This window comes from Perca flavescens, chromosome 2, assembly GCF_004354835.1.
Source record: "Perca flavescens isolate YP-PL-M2 chromosome 2, PFLA_1.0, whole genome shotgun sequence".
In the NCBI taxonomy this organism is placed as follows: Eukaryota; Metazoa; Chordata; class Actinopteri; order Perciformes; family Percidae; genus Perca; species Perca flavescens.
In genome coordinates, this window is record NC_041332.1 from 28,864,469 (window position 1) to 28,882,367 (window position 17,899).

The 17,899-nt window shown below is 40.7% G+C and overlaps 1 protein-coding gene across 1 annotated transcript; it reads left to right on the forward strand.

Moving 5' to 3' along the window:
• Window positions 1–804: 804 nt before the first annotated feature.
• On the forward strand, window positions 805–17,601 carry smad1 (SMAD family member 1). Its single transcript, XM_028606401.1, has 7 exons — window positions 805–916; window positions 9,493–10,065; window positions 12,291–12,563; window positions 12,694–12,810; window positions 15,210–15,431; window positions 15,667–15,923; window positions 17,329–17,601. Exons 2-7 carry the CDS (start codon window positions 9,666–9,668, stop codon window positions 17,470–17,472), a joined length of 1,413 nt encoding a protein of 470 aa, XP_028462202.1. The 5' UTR covers window positions 805–916; window positions 9,493–9,665; the 3' UTR covers window positions 17,473–17,601.
• Window positions 17,602–17,899: the final 298 nt, after the last annotated feature.

Genomic DNA, 17,899 nt, shown 5'->3' on the forward strand with positions numbered 1-17,899 from the left:
TGTAAGCATGCTTCTGTGCTTACCCTGCTCTTGGACACTTTTGTTCTCCTGGCAACATAAATAGTGCTTATCATATCACAATCAAAGCAAGAGGGGAACTGAGAGGCAGGCTTAACACGGTGCAGTTCAGGAGTTCACCAGATAAACCACAGTTGCCTGTCTATCACTTAAAACTAGACTACTGCAGGAGAATACTGGCCAAATTTGGAGAAGAATAGCTGTTTTATTTAATAAAAACAGAGCGAAGAAGAATGAATGAATGCCTCTGCATGGGTCAATCAGACTGAAGTTACCTATTTAGAACGGATAGTCTAGTTTTGTCCTATAAGTCCCCATTTAGGCTAAGCCACTTTTGTTGTATTTTATGAGCTTTTAGTGGGAGGAGTGAAAATCAGATCAGCAAAAGTCCTTGGATTTCCTCATTGTGCACATTGTCACTGGTAACACATGTAGAACAGAGCAAAATCAAACAACTATCCCACATTTTGCAGGGGTGTTCTGGGGGCCTCTGAAGTAAGAGACCTGCTTTCTGCTTTCTTTCTCTTTAAAACGCCATGAAATAAGCAACATTTCACCACCAATTGCAACAACAAACTCAGACATCTGAAAAGAAACTCTCCGGTGGTGAGAAGCTCTTCGTATTTAACGTGAAACCCGCATTGTTTTACAGTTACATAATCCATTTCAACAGAGGGAATGAAGATGTTAGATGTGTGAAAAGTAGGTCTTGTTATTGCCGGGGCTGCATCCCCGCGGCGTGATACTGGCGCTCAGCGGAGGGTGAGACGGCTCCGCGACTCACTGACGCCAGGCCGAGCAGACCCAAGACAGGCAGAGAGAGGAGAGACACACACACACACAGAGAGAGAGAGAGAGAGAGAGAGAGAGAAAGAGAGAGCAGCAGAGAAAGAAAAAGGTACTGTAAACTTTTTGTTTTCTTTTTCAATGTGCTAAATTAAAAGTTTCTTTATCTGTATTTTCACCTGTTGTAGTGTGCATGGCTCTGTTTGTAGGGAAGTAGACCCCAACGGTTATCAACTCAACAGTGTGTCAGTTGGCAGCTTCAAACTTTTTTTCTTCCTTTTTCTCACAGTTTCAGACTGGAGCTGCACATTTAGCCACATTTTCATGAAGGTGCAAGCTAATTGTTAAGGCTAGCTACGTGTTAAAAACATCAGTGTTTTGATAAACAACTATGGGAATATTGTAACAATGCAGGATAGCTTACTGTATACAGTACAGAAAAATAGTAAGTTTTTAAAGAAATACTGTAAAAGTTCTGCTTTTGGACACTAAAAACACTATTATTTGGGATAAAATCACTCTTAAGATGGTATCAGTGGAAGCACTAGTAAATGCATAGTGCTGTAGCCTACACAGTGATTATGCAGGAGGTGAAAGATGAAACTGCAGTTATTAAACACATGGTATGGGGCTATTTGGTTCATTAAGCTACAGGATGTGTCATACAAAATAAATTGCATGGCCTATGAAATGTCAGAAAATTGTGAAAAATGCTCATGACAATTTCTAAGGGCCAGTGTCCCAAGATGTCTTCAAATTGTTAAAACTAAAAGATTTTCAATGATTTACAATGATATGAAACACAGATAGGCAGCAAATCCTTACATTTCTCTGAATATTTAGCATTTTTTCCTTGACAAATTTAATGTCCTAAGTGATAAATAATTAACCTTTTAGCTCTATAATATATATTGGTATGGTTGCAAACCCATGGTTTATGGCTTTTGGGTTATTAAACAGGATGTAATGATCTGTGGTCTTTTTGCATCATGCACTTGTTAACTGATATTATTTTGACGTCACTGAACCAGTGTATAAGGAACTATACATGCAGTATAGTCCCCCACTCTGGTTAGAAATCCCCACATGCCATCCCTTTACATCTTGCCATATTTGTTTTTTAAGTTTTCATAATTTTGGCTGGCGGAGACTTGCTGAGGCTATATCAACTGGTGCACCAGTGTGCTGCAAAGGACGTGTGTGGTTTTAGTTATGTCAATGTGTTTATGAATTTGTGTCCATAAATGTGTGTGAGAGAGATAGAGAGACAGGAGGGACAGTGAGATAGAGAGAGAAAGAGAGAGAGAGAGAGAGAAAGAGAGAGATCTATAGCAGCTAAGGCTAGATCTCCTGACATTATTGAAGATGACATATCAGATTACCCAAAGGACAGGAATTTGTCCTTGTCCGTGATTTACTTCCAATTGTTTTATTGTTCCTGCATTCTCAGGGTATGCTGCTTTAAATTTTGTTTGAAATTTAAACAAATGGTGTTTTTATGGGATTGAAATGACTGGGTTAGTTTTACATCAGGATAAAGCCTCTTTAATAAATGGCAATGCAGATATGATTGTCAGATGATTTTATCAGCTTAATTTCCTTCTTTGTACTTACAGAACATTATATTTGCCTCTTTATACCTAAGTCAAACATTACAATCTATCTATTTTTCTATCTATCTATCTATCTATCTATCTATCTATCTATCTATCTATCTATCTATCTATCTATCTATCTATCTATCTATATATATATGATCATAGCAAAGGCAAAAAACTACTCAACAACAAGGTGTAAATATAGGTTAGCAGCATTCCTGTATCCAGAGAGTCAGTCACAACAGTAGTGAACAACGTCAAAACCCTCCTGTGTGTCTGTACGCCCGGACAACACAGCCTGCCATGTGTCGGGGTGAGGTGTCCACCCTAACACAACACTGAGTGCCAAGCATGGTTGAGATAGCTGGTTGAAACCCCATGTGTTTGCTAGTTATGTCTGCAGTCGTGTGTGGGACTGGTGTGTCTGGGACAAAAGAATCTGATCCCAAATCCGCCTTATTGAAAGTCAGGACAATACCGTCCCCAATCAGAAGGTTTTTGTTTTGTGTTTGTGTGTGTCATGCTAGAATTCTCTCACTTGTATGCCAGTGTAATCTTTTCTTAGTCAGAGCTGTGGAGAAAGTGACCCCAGTGAGTTTAAGGAGCCTCCCAGGTCAAAGCCATGTCTAGTCACTAAGGGCAGAACCTCATGTCTGACTGTGGTTATTTCAAGCTTTGCTCTTCGACTGTTTCATAAGACACTAGTGGCTGTGGTAAATATCTGCATTTGCTGGCTACTAGGGCTGGCTATTGAGTCTCAATCCTTTTTTGGAACCAATAGTTGAGCTCAGGATGGGCTGATAAATCAGCCAATATTAGATTATTAATAATACTGTATATTGCCATATAGGCTATGTTGGCCAATAATTAGCAAGAAATTGCATTACAGAAATTCTAAAGATAGAAGAAGTTTATCCACCAGAGAGCTATGACAGACTTGTTTTTCAATTGTAAAATGTCCCTCTCTGTATGTACTTTAGTCACAATGGTCATTTTTAAAGGAATCCTATTAAAAATGACCATTGTATTTAGGCAGTTATTGTGCAGCTGCTTTTGTTTAGACACTTTAATATTTGAGAAGTTTGACTTCTGTTTATTGAAAAAAAAAGTTTTTTGTCTACTGGGACTGCAGCTAACGATTATTTTCATTGTTGATAAATCTGCCGATAGCTTGTTGGGTGAATCATTTATTCTATAAAATATCAAAAAATAGAAAAACATGCTCACCACAATTTTCCAGAGCCCAAGATGACATCTTCTAATTGATTATTTTGTCTGACTAACAGTCCAAACCCCAAATATATTCAATCTACAAAGATGTAAAACCGTGAAATAGCTCATAACTCAAGTGATATTGAACTTTGCGATAGCTGCTATTCTGGAGATGCTTTCATACGTCATTGCTGCATTGCTATGATTTGTATTTATAAAAAAGCATATTACTTCCTGTAGTGTGACTCTTTACTCAGTAACGACCCTTGAAGGCACTTCACAGAGACCAGATATACGAGTGTTTTCCATCTCTCTCTCTCTCTCTCTCTCTCTCTCCAAAACAATCACTCTGTCTTACGTCTCTGGCTTTGGCGTCACTCTCACTTTCGTCCTCTCTTTCTCTTTCTGCATCCCTCTCTCTCGCTCTTTATCTACCACTCTCTCTCTTCCTGCACTCCTCTGTTTATAGCCAGTGACTCCATTTAGTGGGGGCTAATGGAGGCCCGATCCAGGACCCTGCTGATAAATAATGTAGCTTCTTTATAATGCTCCGTCCCTGGGGAGGGTCCAGAGAGCATCATTACTGCCTCCTCATCCTACACAGCCCAGTCCTAAATTGATTAACAGACACTGGAGCGGTGCAAAATGATCCATGGGGCTAGTGTAGTGGCTAACAGCTTGCATCAGGTGGGTCAAAGCCTCCGCCTGTCAGTGTCGCATGATCCCATTCTGTGCTCCCATTAGCCTCAGACTCTGTCCTGTGGGCTAACGGCTGATGGCAATAACAGGCTATTGCTAACACAATAGCGAGAGAGCAGTGCCCGGCCTCAGCTGTAGGGAATGTCAGAGTGGTTTTTATTGAGCTGTTGTGTAAATGATGGTGTGTGTTTCAGCTTTTATAGGGAGGAGAGTAGCGGCCAAGGCCACTGCAGGCATCTGTGTGTCTCTTCATTGACTGTGTGAGACATGGGTGATGAGTAGGGTTGCAAAATTCTGGGAATTTTCAAAGTTGGAAACTTTCCATGGGAATTAACGGGAATAAACGGGAATTAATGGGAATAAACTGAATATTTTTAATATTGCTTGTTATAATACTGTTAGTCTATAACAGGGAACTTAAATGTAGTTGGAAAAAAAAACATCTTGCAGCATAATCTTGGTTAAAACAACCTGTTTTAAGGCAACTTCAGTTGAATGTCCTCCTTATATTCATCAATGACATGCATGCACGCAGTAATCAGCATAGGCTACTACATACTTGCCAACATTTAGTTTTTAAAATACAGGAGTTTATTTTTGGGGGAGGAGGTGTAATACATAACCCATTGCTATTAACCTATGTGTGTTAATTGTATAGCCCACTTGTTCTTGATAGGCTGGAAACAGACAGAAATAGACAGCATTGATGGTTAACTTAGCACGCATATAACCATAACCATAGTAAATCAAAGGCAGCATGCTAGCTACCGTCATATGTTAAGCTAAGGTCAATGGTTTGGGCTACTACTTTGCTTACTGCAGGGCTATTGAGTTCACACCCACTGCACAGATCATTTCAGTACTGCATTTGAGCCCAAGGACTACATCCCATCCAAATTCCCATAATTTCCATTAACTCCCATAAAAGTTTCCAAATTGGAATGTTTCCAAAATTCTCCAGCTAAACTTTCCATGGAAAGCAATATTAAAAATATCCATTTTATTCCCATTAATTCCCATTAATTCCAGTTAATTCCCATGAAAGTTTCCAAATTGGAATGTTTCCAAAATTCCCCAGATAAACTTTCCATGGAAAGTTTCTGAAAATTTACCGGAAAATTTCAGCCCCTTCGCAACCCTAGTGATGAGGCTCAAAGGTTGATGACTACATATATTTGATGCAAGTAATACATGTTGATTGATCTCACTGAGTCATGTATTTAGGGAAGAGAATTAATGCTAAAACGATTAGTCAATCAACAGAGAATTAATCCCTGATCAATGATAATCAGTTAATCGCTCAGTCATCAGTCATCTATCTCCCAAACATTGCTGCTGTTCTCTGTTTTGTATTATTGTTAATCAAATACATTTGTGTTTTGGGCTGTTTTGGCACATTTTTATCTTTTAAATCAGAAATCAGATAATAAGATCAGGAAGTAACACAAAATGGCATTCCAGTATGGTTATGAGAGTATTAGTGATCAGCTGAGGCTCAGACTTTTCTCTGCGTGAAGACTGCTAGAATCAAGATCTTTAGAAGGCGACAAGATAAAGGACTTTTATTTTGCATTTAGATTCGATCCGAGATTCATTTTTGAATGTCGACAGACCAGCTGCAAAACTGCCTGCATGTGAACACCAAGTCTATTTAAAGTGAAGTTTTCAGAGAGTCATTCGGAAAGTTGGTGCACAAAAAGCCTGTTTATGTCATGCGAATATCCTAGTCTATACATAGGTATAGGAACAGAGAGGCACAATGGCGCCTTTATATTTTGACTGCCTCACAGACAACTCTAAACTAGCATTGTCCTAAGAACCTACACAAAGCCATATCAGACCCTTTAAATAAGCATGCGGTCAAGCCAGTAGTCAGATATTTCTAACTGTCAGGGTTGGAAATATCCAAGAGATATGGTCTCCAGCTGCAGAAGAAGGACAGTAGAGGATTGTGAAACCTGCTCCAGATGTTACAGTACAGAACCTTCTGGAATGGTCCATCTGAAATGGATTAAATGTTGTTTTTCTGTAGCTAGCCCTGAACTTGTGCTGATAGCGCTGGCTGTTACTGAGAGGCCATCAGAGCAGCTTTGTGGCTGGAAGTAGATCAAAAGACTCCCTGTATGTCTGGCCGGTGATCGTGGTACAAAGATGATAGTGCAGTTATTGCCTTTTGAACTTTATGTTGTTTTGTTCTTCTCCACACTTGGTGTGGTCTTTTCCTAGTCTTTTGCTTTGTGCGAAGATGTGCCGTATCAGACACTGACAAGGTCACAATGTAGTTCGATACATCAGCTTCTGAACATTTTGAAATTATATTATACTAACAATAATAGTTATATGGTAAATGTAGGATGAGCACAAAAATCCCCAAACTTCAATGGCAGAACAAGGGGGCGAGCAGAGGCCAGACCCTTGACATTTCTGATTACAATTGGGTATTGAATACTCTATACCATACTTTCTTGGCACTTAATGAAATGTGTGCATTGCTGTCACATATCAAAAGCAGGAATTAAATGTTTGGTCAGATTTGTAACCTTGCTTAGAAATGATTCATCGAAAAGTCAATCAAAAGAAAATCTGTTTTCGATAATTGATGAATCGTTCAAGTCCTTTTTCAAGCAAAAGGTAAAACATTGGATGGTTTCAACTCCTCAAATCTTTTGGTTTTTGAAAATATTGAGCAATTCGAATGTTAGTTTTGGCTCTGGTAACTTTTTCATTATTTTGTGATGTTGTATAGACAAACAATATGTAAATTAATCGTTAGCTATTAGATTAGTCGCTAATTTTATTTGCATATTTTTTTGTTCAGACAAATTTCTTGTACGGCTGCTTGTGTTTTTAAACATGTTTATAGTTCTCAAAATTAGGTATCAAAAGAAGGTTTAAAAAATAATTGGCTTTGGTACCACAGTCAGGCATTGTATTGCTTTTAGTATCAAAATATTACAAAGGATACCCAACCCTAATAACGAAAATAGTTTTAGGTCTTTGAAATGTGAGGCAACATTACTGCAATGAAGCTACTTCAATGCCTAAACAGGCGGGAACAGAGGCCACGCCCATAATATTTCTGATCCATCCTCCTCCACTCTTAACAGTTTCACAGCAAAGGAAACCAGAGAAAGAGCGAGAAAGGAAGATGAAAGTCAGGGGTGGCCAGTTTATGAAACTGTCTTTTTCTCTCCCACTCTGCACCTGTGAAAAAAACCTGCAGTTTTCTGCAAGAGGAAGTGATGTCGCTGCTATGACAGAAATGAAGACGTAACTAACACAGTCTGTTTCCTGTCTCTGTGATGGTTAAAAGTGGTTCTCTTAGGATGCTAGTAGTTTGTGATATCATAGTGGGGTCTTGAGGCACAAGTGATATCAGTGTTGAGATATGTTTTCACTTAATCTGTCTTTCTCTCTCTCACACACACACACACACACATATCCAACTCCAGTGTCCCCTCCCTGGTACGTTAGTTATCCAGCGTCACTTTTGATAAGCCAATGTGATTCGGGTGGCTAAGCTAAGTATAGGTACCGCTTGCTGCTTTCCTGTCAGTGTGGTTAGCAATAGTAAGAGTCCAGAGCCCCCACAACACACCCTACACACAAACACACACACACACACACACGTTGTAAACAGCACCTGTTCTCATCAAACTACCCTGCCCGTTTGTCAGTATGATGTAGCCTACACATGCAGTAGCTGACAAATATAGAAATGGCTATTTATCCCATAATCTGAAAGGCCAAGAATAACTACAGAGCGGCCTTAATGATGTATTTGTTCCTGCTCGTAGGAAATCCAATATACTGCAGGCTTTACTGTAACGAGTGATGCATCCTCACCCGTGAGTCAGTGCGGATAAAAGGTGGTGGCTTTCTGACAAGCTGTTATTTGATTGTAGGATTGCATCTGAACATTTGTGCAAAGCCAAACCTCAACCCTAACTATGTTTTTATCTTCCCTAATTGCATTCAAAAAAAAAAAAAACTTAACAAGAAGGTGGAACCGGCAGAGCTCAATGTGCTCTTGTTTTCCGTTTTAAAAGCTAGAATGTGTGTACGTCCTGGCTACTGAATTGGTCCTGTGGGACCCCAGTGAATGGGCACATTTATCCTGGGGTCCACATGCACTTCCTTTTTATTGTCCTGCACATTGCCAGATTCCTGCCCAAAACCAGTGTTTGTTGGTTGGTGGTGTTAAAGCTTTATAGAACGTTTGCCTCAGCAGGCTGCTCATTGAAAGACCTTTTCAAATTTCACATATCTGCAGAGTCGTCAGGCAAACACTTGTTTTGCTCTAGCTGCTACCAAGTTGTGTTTGTGATAGCATCATAGAGGATTTCAAAATCTTTGAATTATAGTCGTGTCAAGTAAATCTATGGGTTCGCCAATTCATAACTCTAAATTTGGTGTTGTTTGGTGCAGTGTTGAAACAATTAATCAATTAAATAATTTGTCTTTCTCTGTCTGTTTTACAGTATGTCATTGTAAATCTGGCCCTAGGAAAGTGTGAGGGGCATTTTCTATAAATTTACAGACTTTATTATTATTTTAATAATTTATTTGAGAATTGGTTCATTGATAATGAACATGATCATAACTTGCGGCTACAGCTGTCAATTAGTCAATCAATGAATGTTTTGTACTGAAGACATTTAATTTGGGCTCTTGGAAAACTTTCACTATGGCAGATTTAACCTGTGAAAGAGTATACATGTCTGCAAACTTTGAATCAGGTGTTAAACCTGCAGGCCAAATTCCTACAGGTTGTGTAGGCTACATACTGCATTTTAAGTCCTTTACTGTAAATGACATTAGTGAGTGGTGGTAATGTGACAAGCCATACGGACAGGAAGCTATCCAGAGAATGCCTGGTTGGAGCTGATGTTCAGAGGAGGGTGTCCGTTGTGATTCCTCTGCCAGTTTCCCAGAAGCTATGACAGACATGGCCTAACAGCTTAATGGTGACATCATCGCCTTATCAAGGGTTCTGGCAATCTTCTGGTGGGACGCCAGTGCTGCTAGTGAGGCAAAAGGGGGAAACGTTAATGTGTACCATAGTTGCTACAATTTTGGTAGAGAAAGGACACAGCAAGCAGGACTGATCTGCAGAAGTGTGTTTGAAATCTCTTAATTTTTACTGATAGATGCTAACCTACCTCTCCTTTTCTTCTAGTAAGTGACTGTCGAGAGGACCTGATCTTACATCTTGGAAGCTGAGGATTATCTGAAACTCCAAAAGGACAAACACACGTTTTACCCTGTCTCTTCTAAGGCTGGACTGTCCGCCACTGCTGCTCACACTTCTTTTGCACAGAAAGGAGAGGGGAGGAGGGCGGCTTGTCCAACATGAACGTCACCTCGCTCTTCTCCTTCACCAGCCCGGCAGTCAAACGGCTGCTGGGTTGGAAGCAGGGAGACGAGGAAGAGAAATGGGCAGAAAAGGCCGTGGATGCTCTGGTTAAGAAACTGAAAAAGAAGAAGGGAGCCATGGAGGAGCTGGAGAGGGCCCTCAGCTGCCCAGGTCAGCCCAGTAATTGTGTGACAATCCCCCGCTCCCTGGATGGACGGCTGCAGGTGTCCCATAGGAAAGGTCTTCCCCATGTCATTTATTGTCGGGTGTGGCGCTGGCCCGACCTGCAGTCCCACCACGAGCTGAAGGCCCTGGAGTGCTGTGAGTACCCCTTTGGCTCCAAACAGAAGGATGTGTGTATCAACCCCTACCACTACAAACGAGTGGACAGTCCAGGTGAGTGATATGATCCTAAAATAATTAGGGATGCACCGATCCTATCAGGGCCAGTACTGACCTTGTTAAGTGAATTATGTGACGGACCCACATTGTCAGTGTTTTTATAAAACCACAATCAGTTACATTCATTTAGTCACAGCATTCCTTGTGTTACCTTACATAAGAATGATTCCTATGAGTTTCACACAAATCTGGGAGAAATAAAGCAATGGCAGATACTCTGAGTTGAGGTAAAGCTGGACCGGTGCATTCTTAGAAAATACATCACAGATGCCGACACAATTTTTCCACTGCATCTCCTATCTGTTTTCTGAAAGTCTTTTTATCTGTTCAAAATGACAAGAAAAACCATCACTCACCTTTTATTTAAAAGACTGATATGCAAAATATTAGGAGAGGACATTAAATCCAGGATCACGAGATTTTGCTTAAACCCAAGTTCACACTTCACACAAGGCAGCAAATTAAAGTCATCCAATTACAATTATATAAAAACTGAATCCAATAGATCAAAGTATAATGGAATAGACAACACTAACTCCAATCATATAAAATATAATAAAATAAGAAGACCATATAAGTACAAATCTAATTCAAATAAAATCAGGATGAGCTCTCCAATAAATCTATGTTTAACTTACAATATTAGAAGAGATTTAAAAAAAGATTCCAGAGCCTTGGGGCCTTCACTGCAAAGGTAGTGCAGAAACAAAACAAATCAAACACTTCTTGGCCTCTTACTAAACAGAAAATAAGGGTCAGCTGACAAGATAGAAACAGCTGTGTGCAAAGTGCTAAGTGTGTAAAGGGCCAAGAGTGTGTGTGTGTGTGTGTGTGTGTGTGTGTGTGTGTGTGTGTGTGTGTGTGTGTGTGTGTGTGTGTGTGTGTGTGTGTGTGTGTGTGTGTGGAGCAGGAAATTCCATCTGGGGGAGAATGAGGGCTTTGTTTTGGGCATGCTCTGTGCTGCTGGCTTTTTTTAAACATGTGTGCACATGTAGACACACACAGTCACACAGGCGTGTTACAAAGACCGTGATGCACACATCCCTCCCCACACACACACACACACACACACACACACAATTTCTCTGAGGATAGCTGGAACAGGAAGCCAGTCACCCACACACAATGGGAGGAAAGAGTTGTTGCCTGCCTTGCACACTTTTTGTTTTAGCAGCGGGTGGAAGACGGAGGGCTAAGGTGATTAAACCCCCACAGCATCTTTCCACACCGACCCCTCCCCTTCTCCCCTAACACTGCTGCACTGCCCGCCTACACACCCATCCTGTCAATCTCCCTTCACTATTCAACCAAATACCTGCTCCACATATAACCTTTGAAATAAACTGCTACATTGATGCATTGGGCTACCTGCAGGAACACTGACAGCAGCGCGGGCCCTGTCAAAAATTTCAGCACCAGCTTTATTTATCTGCGCAGGTATTTATAGACACAAGTGGAGCATATCTCTGTGGTTTCTATGTACTGCACCTGAATTGCCCTAACATCAGCCAGGATATTTACCCCAAGTGATGAATTCCTCAAGAATGGCTGGCCTCAAAATGTCTTTTCAGAGCAGAAGCCTGAGAGTCTGGGCCAAATACTGCTGGCTAAGACTAACATGCTGGAAACTGACATTTGAAAAATGCAGGGACATCTGCACTCAGAATGTAGAAACATTGTGAGTGCCAGAAAGATTTTTTATTTTTTTATTATGGATTCAAATCACTGTTTGTGTGGATAGGTCAATCATCACAGTAGCAAAGTCACATACATCACAAAACAATAAGATGAAGAGACCTAAGGAGGCAGGTAAGAAACAAAATAGAATAAATTATGCAAAATCAAGTACTGCAATACAAACCCTATAAGTCCTACTCATTGATTTACAACATTGACCTACAATAGCTCATACACCCAGATATGTTAAAGGGAGAGCTACCATGGTATTTTTAACAGTATGGTGGACAAATTTAGATCGTCTCACGCTTTATGTTCCTAATCAGAACAGACTTTTTTTTAAAGTCATTGTAATAGTGCTAAGTGGATAAACTGAAAAATAGAGCTTTAAAGCTTTCTATCAAATCAGTGGTTGGTTTGACTTGAACATTTTAATGGAGTTAAAGGATCTAAACACACTGTAAAAACACATAATGATTGGTTGCAGAACTTCTGATGCATCAAAGCACTTCATGTTTTAACCATTTTTATGTCTTTCTCAGTGCTGCCCCCTGTGTTGGTACCGAGGAACAGCGAGTTCAACGCCAAGCATACAATGTTGCCTCGCTTCCGCAACCCTCTACAACAGAATGAGCCGCACATGCCGCAGAATGCCACCTTCCCAGAATCATTTGCTCAGGCCAACACAATGCCCCCCAATTTCCCCAATTCGCCGGGAAACAGCTACCCAAACTCGCCAGGAAGCGGCAGCAGCAGCGCCACGTTCCCTCATTCACCATCCAGCTCTGACCCCGGCAGTCCATTCCAGATGCCAGGTGAGATCCAACAGTGAACCTTTCTCCATTTTTCTTAATTTTCCTCTGTACTGAATAACAACAACAACAACAACAACAACAACAACAACTCACTTCTCTGCTCTTTGTTTTTGCCTCCTTCCTGATGCAGAGACTCCCCCTCCCGTCTACATGCCCCCAGAGGAGCAGATGACTCAGGATTGCCCCCAGCCAATGGACACCAACCTCCTGGCTCCACCTTTGCCTCTAGAGAGTAACAACCGGCCAGGTAACCATGGCAGTTACGGTCTCACACACATACTCCCGTCCTTGTGTTCACAGTGATATCATCCGCATAATAATGTTTGCACCTGCTCGCCTTGATCTGCAGGTGCAAAGATTTCTGGGAAGTTGGTTGTTTTTAAAGCTTTTTTTCTATTGGTCAAAATCCAAATCCAAAATAGAAAGAAAAAGCCCACTGAGTTGGAATGCCATATCCTAACAGATAAAACCTGAACAGTGTGTGGAAAGGATCTGTTAGTTTACAGTGAGGCTCTGTTTGTTGTTGCGAGCCCCTGGGAAGCTCAAAGCCTCAGCAAATTAGGCCAGGCCTCAGAGCAGTTTTATGAGGTCTATAAAAGCTGGGGCTTATGTCATCTCTGCTGGTGGTAATGACTTGAAACTCGTTAACAATAAGATTCACTAATTACCTCCAACTTTCAGATCTGAAATGTGGTGTATAATTGCTGCTATCTCGGCTTTGTGGTTTGGGCTTTATTGTGCTAGAGACACATCTGAACCCTGCATTCATGAATACGCATTAGACGATACAGAACAATGGACATGTACAGAGCCATCTGATTTAAAGGGTAATTGTCATATTTTCTATTAGTAATGATAAGAAGTATACTTGCTAAGTTAATGGGTGGGATCTAATCTCAAAACAAACCCCCAGGTTTAATAGCTTAACTTGGAAGAGAAAAACAGGTGAATTGTAAAATCATTATCTTCCATCACAGCTACAGACTGACTTACTGGAACAACTGTTACCTATTGTACACATTTTTAACTAAGGTTTAACACCAAATACAGTAGGGATTGTTACCAACATATCAGGTGGTTTAGATTAGTGGCTCCCAACCTTTTTTTGCTTGTGACTAGAGCTGGGCAATATATCGATATCATATCGATATCGCGATATGAGACTAGATATCGTCTTAGATTTTGGATATCGTAATATAGCGTAAGTGTCTTTCCCTGGTTTTAAAGGCTGCATTACAGTAAAGTGATGTCATTTTCTGAACTTACCAGACTGTTGTAACTGTTCTATTATTTGCCTTTACCCACTTAGTCATTATATCCACATTACTGATGATTATTTATCAAAAATCTGATTGTGTAAACATTTTGTGAAAGCACCAATAGTGAACACTACAATATCGTTGCGGTATCGATATCGAGGTATTTGGTCAGAAATATCGTGATATTTGATTTTCTCCATATCGCCCAGCCCTACTTGTGACATCTTTATACAAAGCAATGTTTATGAGTTGCAAGCAGTGCAATCAAAGATTGATTTTCCCTTCTCAGGATGATTTTAGAGGCATTAAGAGATAAAATATTCAGTATTTCAAAAGAATATCTTTATAATGTATTAATTAATGTTGTGACTGCAAGCTACTGGCTAACTTGTTGCCTTGTTTACAACCTGTCTGACTGACTTACTTGTTCCTGTTTCTTGCCCCATCAAACTTGGTTGTAACAATGTCGCCACGCTCTCAAATCTCAGGAATTACTTTGGTGAACATGATGTTATCACAACCGATATGGAACTAGACCCAAGTTTTAATAAACCAAACCTTTTCTTGAATGGTTAAATTTTACATTTTTACATTAACAAATCATGCCAGTTAAAATATTCTCGCCTCACATGGGAATAACCGCTGGACTTCGGTCTGAACTTCAGTTTTACACACCTGACCAACAAAATATTTGTACTGTTTTATGATCATGCATCCAAGGCCCACAACTTCTGCCCACACATGGTGACAGCAATAGCGAGAAAAGCTGATGAATGAGCTGAAATGTTTGCTGTTAGCCCTGGGTGTGAGTTTAGGGAGTTTTTTCATTCTTTTCCACAAGCTGCATCCTGTACAGGGGAGCTGGCTTCTATTGTAAAACAGCTCTGGGAAGGGGACAGACAAAACACACCTGCTACCAGTGCCATGCTACAGAGGAAGTTTGGGACAAGTATGTGCTTAGATAAACATGATTTATTCGTCTCTCTAAGAGTGGGTGAGGCCAGCTGGCACTAGCTCAGAGAGAATGGCCAGGCACCTTCTATTGACTGTTTTTCTGCTCAATAGAGGCTGGCACACAGACCTCAGACAGTAGGCATACTTTAGGATGCATCTGCATTGATTTTGATCAGCATAAATGTACACAAATGTAGCCAGTGGGTCCTATATATTTATTCAAATCACTGTTATGGGCTATGGGGAACAATTTGGAAGAAATAATTGTTGCGGATAAGTAAGATTTACAGCTGAGCCTCTGTAGCATCAGTGGCTCCTTGCAGCTTGTCTGCACAGAAGTCTGCTCAGAGGAGTCTTAAATGTGCATTAAATGTGTCTGCGTGTACAGTGTACTCAGCTCACTCCTGTGACTGTTAATGTGTTTCCTGCGTAGATGTGCAGCCCGTGGCCTATGAGGAACCCAAGCACTGGTGCTCTATTGTTTACTATGAGCTCAACAATCGGGTTGGAGAGGCGTTCCAAGCGTCCTCCACCAGCGTGCTCGTTGATGGCTTCACAGATCCCTCCAACAACCGCAACCGATTTTGCCTCGGCCTGCTCTCCAACGTCAACCGCAACTCCACCATTGAAAACACCAGGCGGCACATCGGCAAAGGTGCAGTATGGAAAGCCTGTCAATTAATGCAATGCACCGACTGTCAGCAGACGAGACTAAATCAATTAATTTTATCAATAAGAATAATAACAACAAATTGAGAAAACATTTTAGTGTATTGATTTTAAGATGATCACACTGATGTTTTGGGGCCGTTGTATTTGCTGATGAAAGTGACACAACAGCTCTGCTTCTCCAGGTGACCAACACTTTATTCTCTCCTGCTTCCTCTCAGGTGTCCATCTGTATTATGTTGGTGGGGAGGTGTATGCAGAATGTCTGAGTGATAGCAGTATCTTCGTCCAGAGTCGTAACTGTAACTTCCACCACGGCTTCCATCCAACAACTGTCTGTAAGATTCCCAGCGGCTGCAGCCTGAAAATCTTCAACAACCAGGAGTTTGCTGAGCTGCTGGCCCAGTCCGTCAACCACGGCTTCGAAGCCGTTTATGAGCTCACCAAGATGTGTACCATCCGCATGAGCTTCGTTAAAGTACGCTGATCAGATTCAGTAATGTTACATTTTGGGATTATCTTCCTGTATTTAGTATGAACTGACTTGATCAAGTTTTACAGTTAAGTCACTGTTAATACTTAGTATCAGTGTCAGTGTATCATTGTTTGTTTTGTTTTTTTATTTTTAAGACATCTCAGTGTTCATACATTTTTTTCATAAATAAGTTTATTTAAAGGTGGGGTCTGTGATTCTGGAGAAAGATTTTTGATATTTGAACTCAACTTCAAAACAAATACATCCCTCCTGTCAGAACTTTAGCATGGGACAGATTTAAAAGTGTTGTGTGGTTTGGTTTGTTTCGCATTTACAGAACCAGGACTGTGTATGAGCACTGCATTTCTTTTAAAGCTCACTCACAGAATGGACAGTAGCAGACCGTGAGGAGATATTCACTGAATTTAACAAAAAGTGTAATGGGTTAGAATCTCAGACTCCACCTTTAAGTGAACATTGGATTTAAAAAAAACACAAACAATTTGAATTTTGAATAACATCTGCTCCAAAATGAACGTTACAGGCAACAGAAGCATCAGTGCACATGACGGTAGTTAACATTACACTTGTAAACACGGTTAGAGCCACTTACCTGGGCTTATGGTGGTTAAAATGCTAAACGGTCTAACGTGTGGCTTTATTACATTAGAAAGGAGTCCAACACTGGGACATATAACAGTCTGCAGCTAAAGACACAAAGAAGACTAGCTGCACTTTGAGCCACCATGGCCACTGCCAGAGTCGGAGTTGTAGGGTGCGTTCAGTTGCACCTTGTAAGCTCATGGCGCATTCAAGTGTATCTCGAGAAAGTCGAGCTGTTGTAAAGTACCCTTCTGCCATCTAGTGGTTCTTCTTATTGTTGTTTAACAGCAATTGATTGGTGAAATAAGTTATTGTTATTTTAAATACATTATTTTAAGTTGACGGTATGGCCTTAGCAATAAACAAGCCGTTCCTTAATGTTGCCAACTGTCGTTTTGACCTTCTTCTTTTTTTGTTTTAAAAGTATGGTTTTAGAACCGGTATCGGAGAAACCCAAACAATACCCAAACTTAGTACAGTAATAAGTAGTTAATTTGTGGTTTCTCCTCACTTTCTCTATTTTATATTACTTTGATGCACCTTTTTAATGAAAAATCTATATAAACACAAATGAGCCCATCAGATATTCTAATAACCTTTTTCTGAATTGGGTATACATTTAAATGTTAACAGGGGACATTTTGATACAAAGTACAATCTTAACATGGACTCAAGCAGAACTCAACACCAACACTGGACAGTCAAAATATAATTTGAATGAGTCTTAAAAGTTAGGAACATGTACAACAAGAACTAATACAACTTGTGGCAAAAATTCTAAATTATGTGTTTTCATGTGTTGCAGGGCTGGGGAGCAGAGTACCACCGCCAGGATGTGACCAGCACACCCTGCTGGATTGAGATTCACCTGCATGGTCCCCTGCAGTGGTTGGATAAGGTGCTAACCCAGATGGGCTCCCCCCACAACCCTATATCCTCCGTCTCATAGGTTTCACTGTCCTCAGCCCCATAGCTGTCCATACCCCAGCATTTTGGTCTAAGTAGCAAGAATAGGGTCACAGATTGGCTTGTGGCTCAGCCAGTCTGCCTTTTCAGATAACGGAGGTTTTGACTGAAACACAAGCTGAGGCCTGTACTACGAAGCAAGTTCAACATGCCCTGGATTTATATCAGTTACCCGGCTTCACCAAACCTAACAACCGTGGTCCTGCATAAGCTGTGTCACGACGGTGGTTAACAACTTGTTCAATCAACCCAGGGTTTCCCAATCCAGCGACGCGTGCCTTCACGTAAAAGACGTGGTGTTTACACAGCACGACCAATCGCAAACATCTACCAGAGCCGCATATTTTACATCAGAAGAGCAAACTATAATTCTACATGAATATGAAGAACACAGACACGGTTTTACAGGC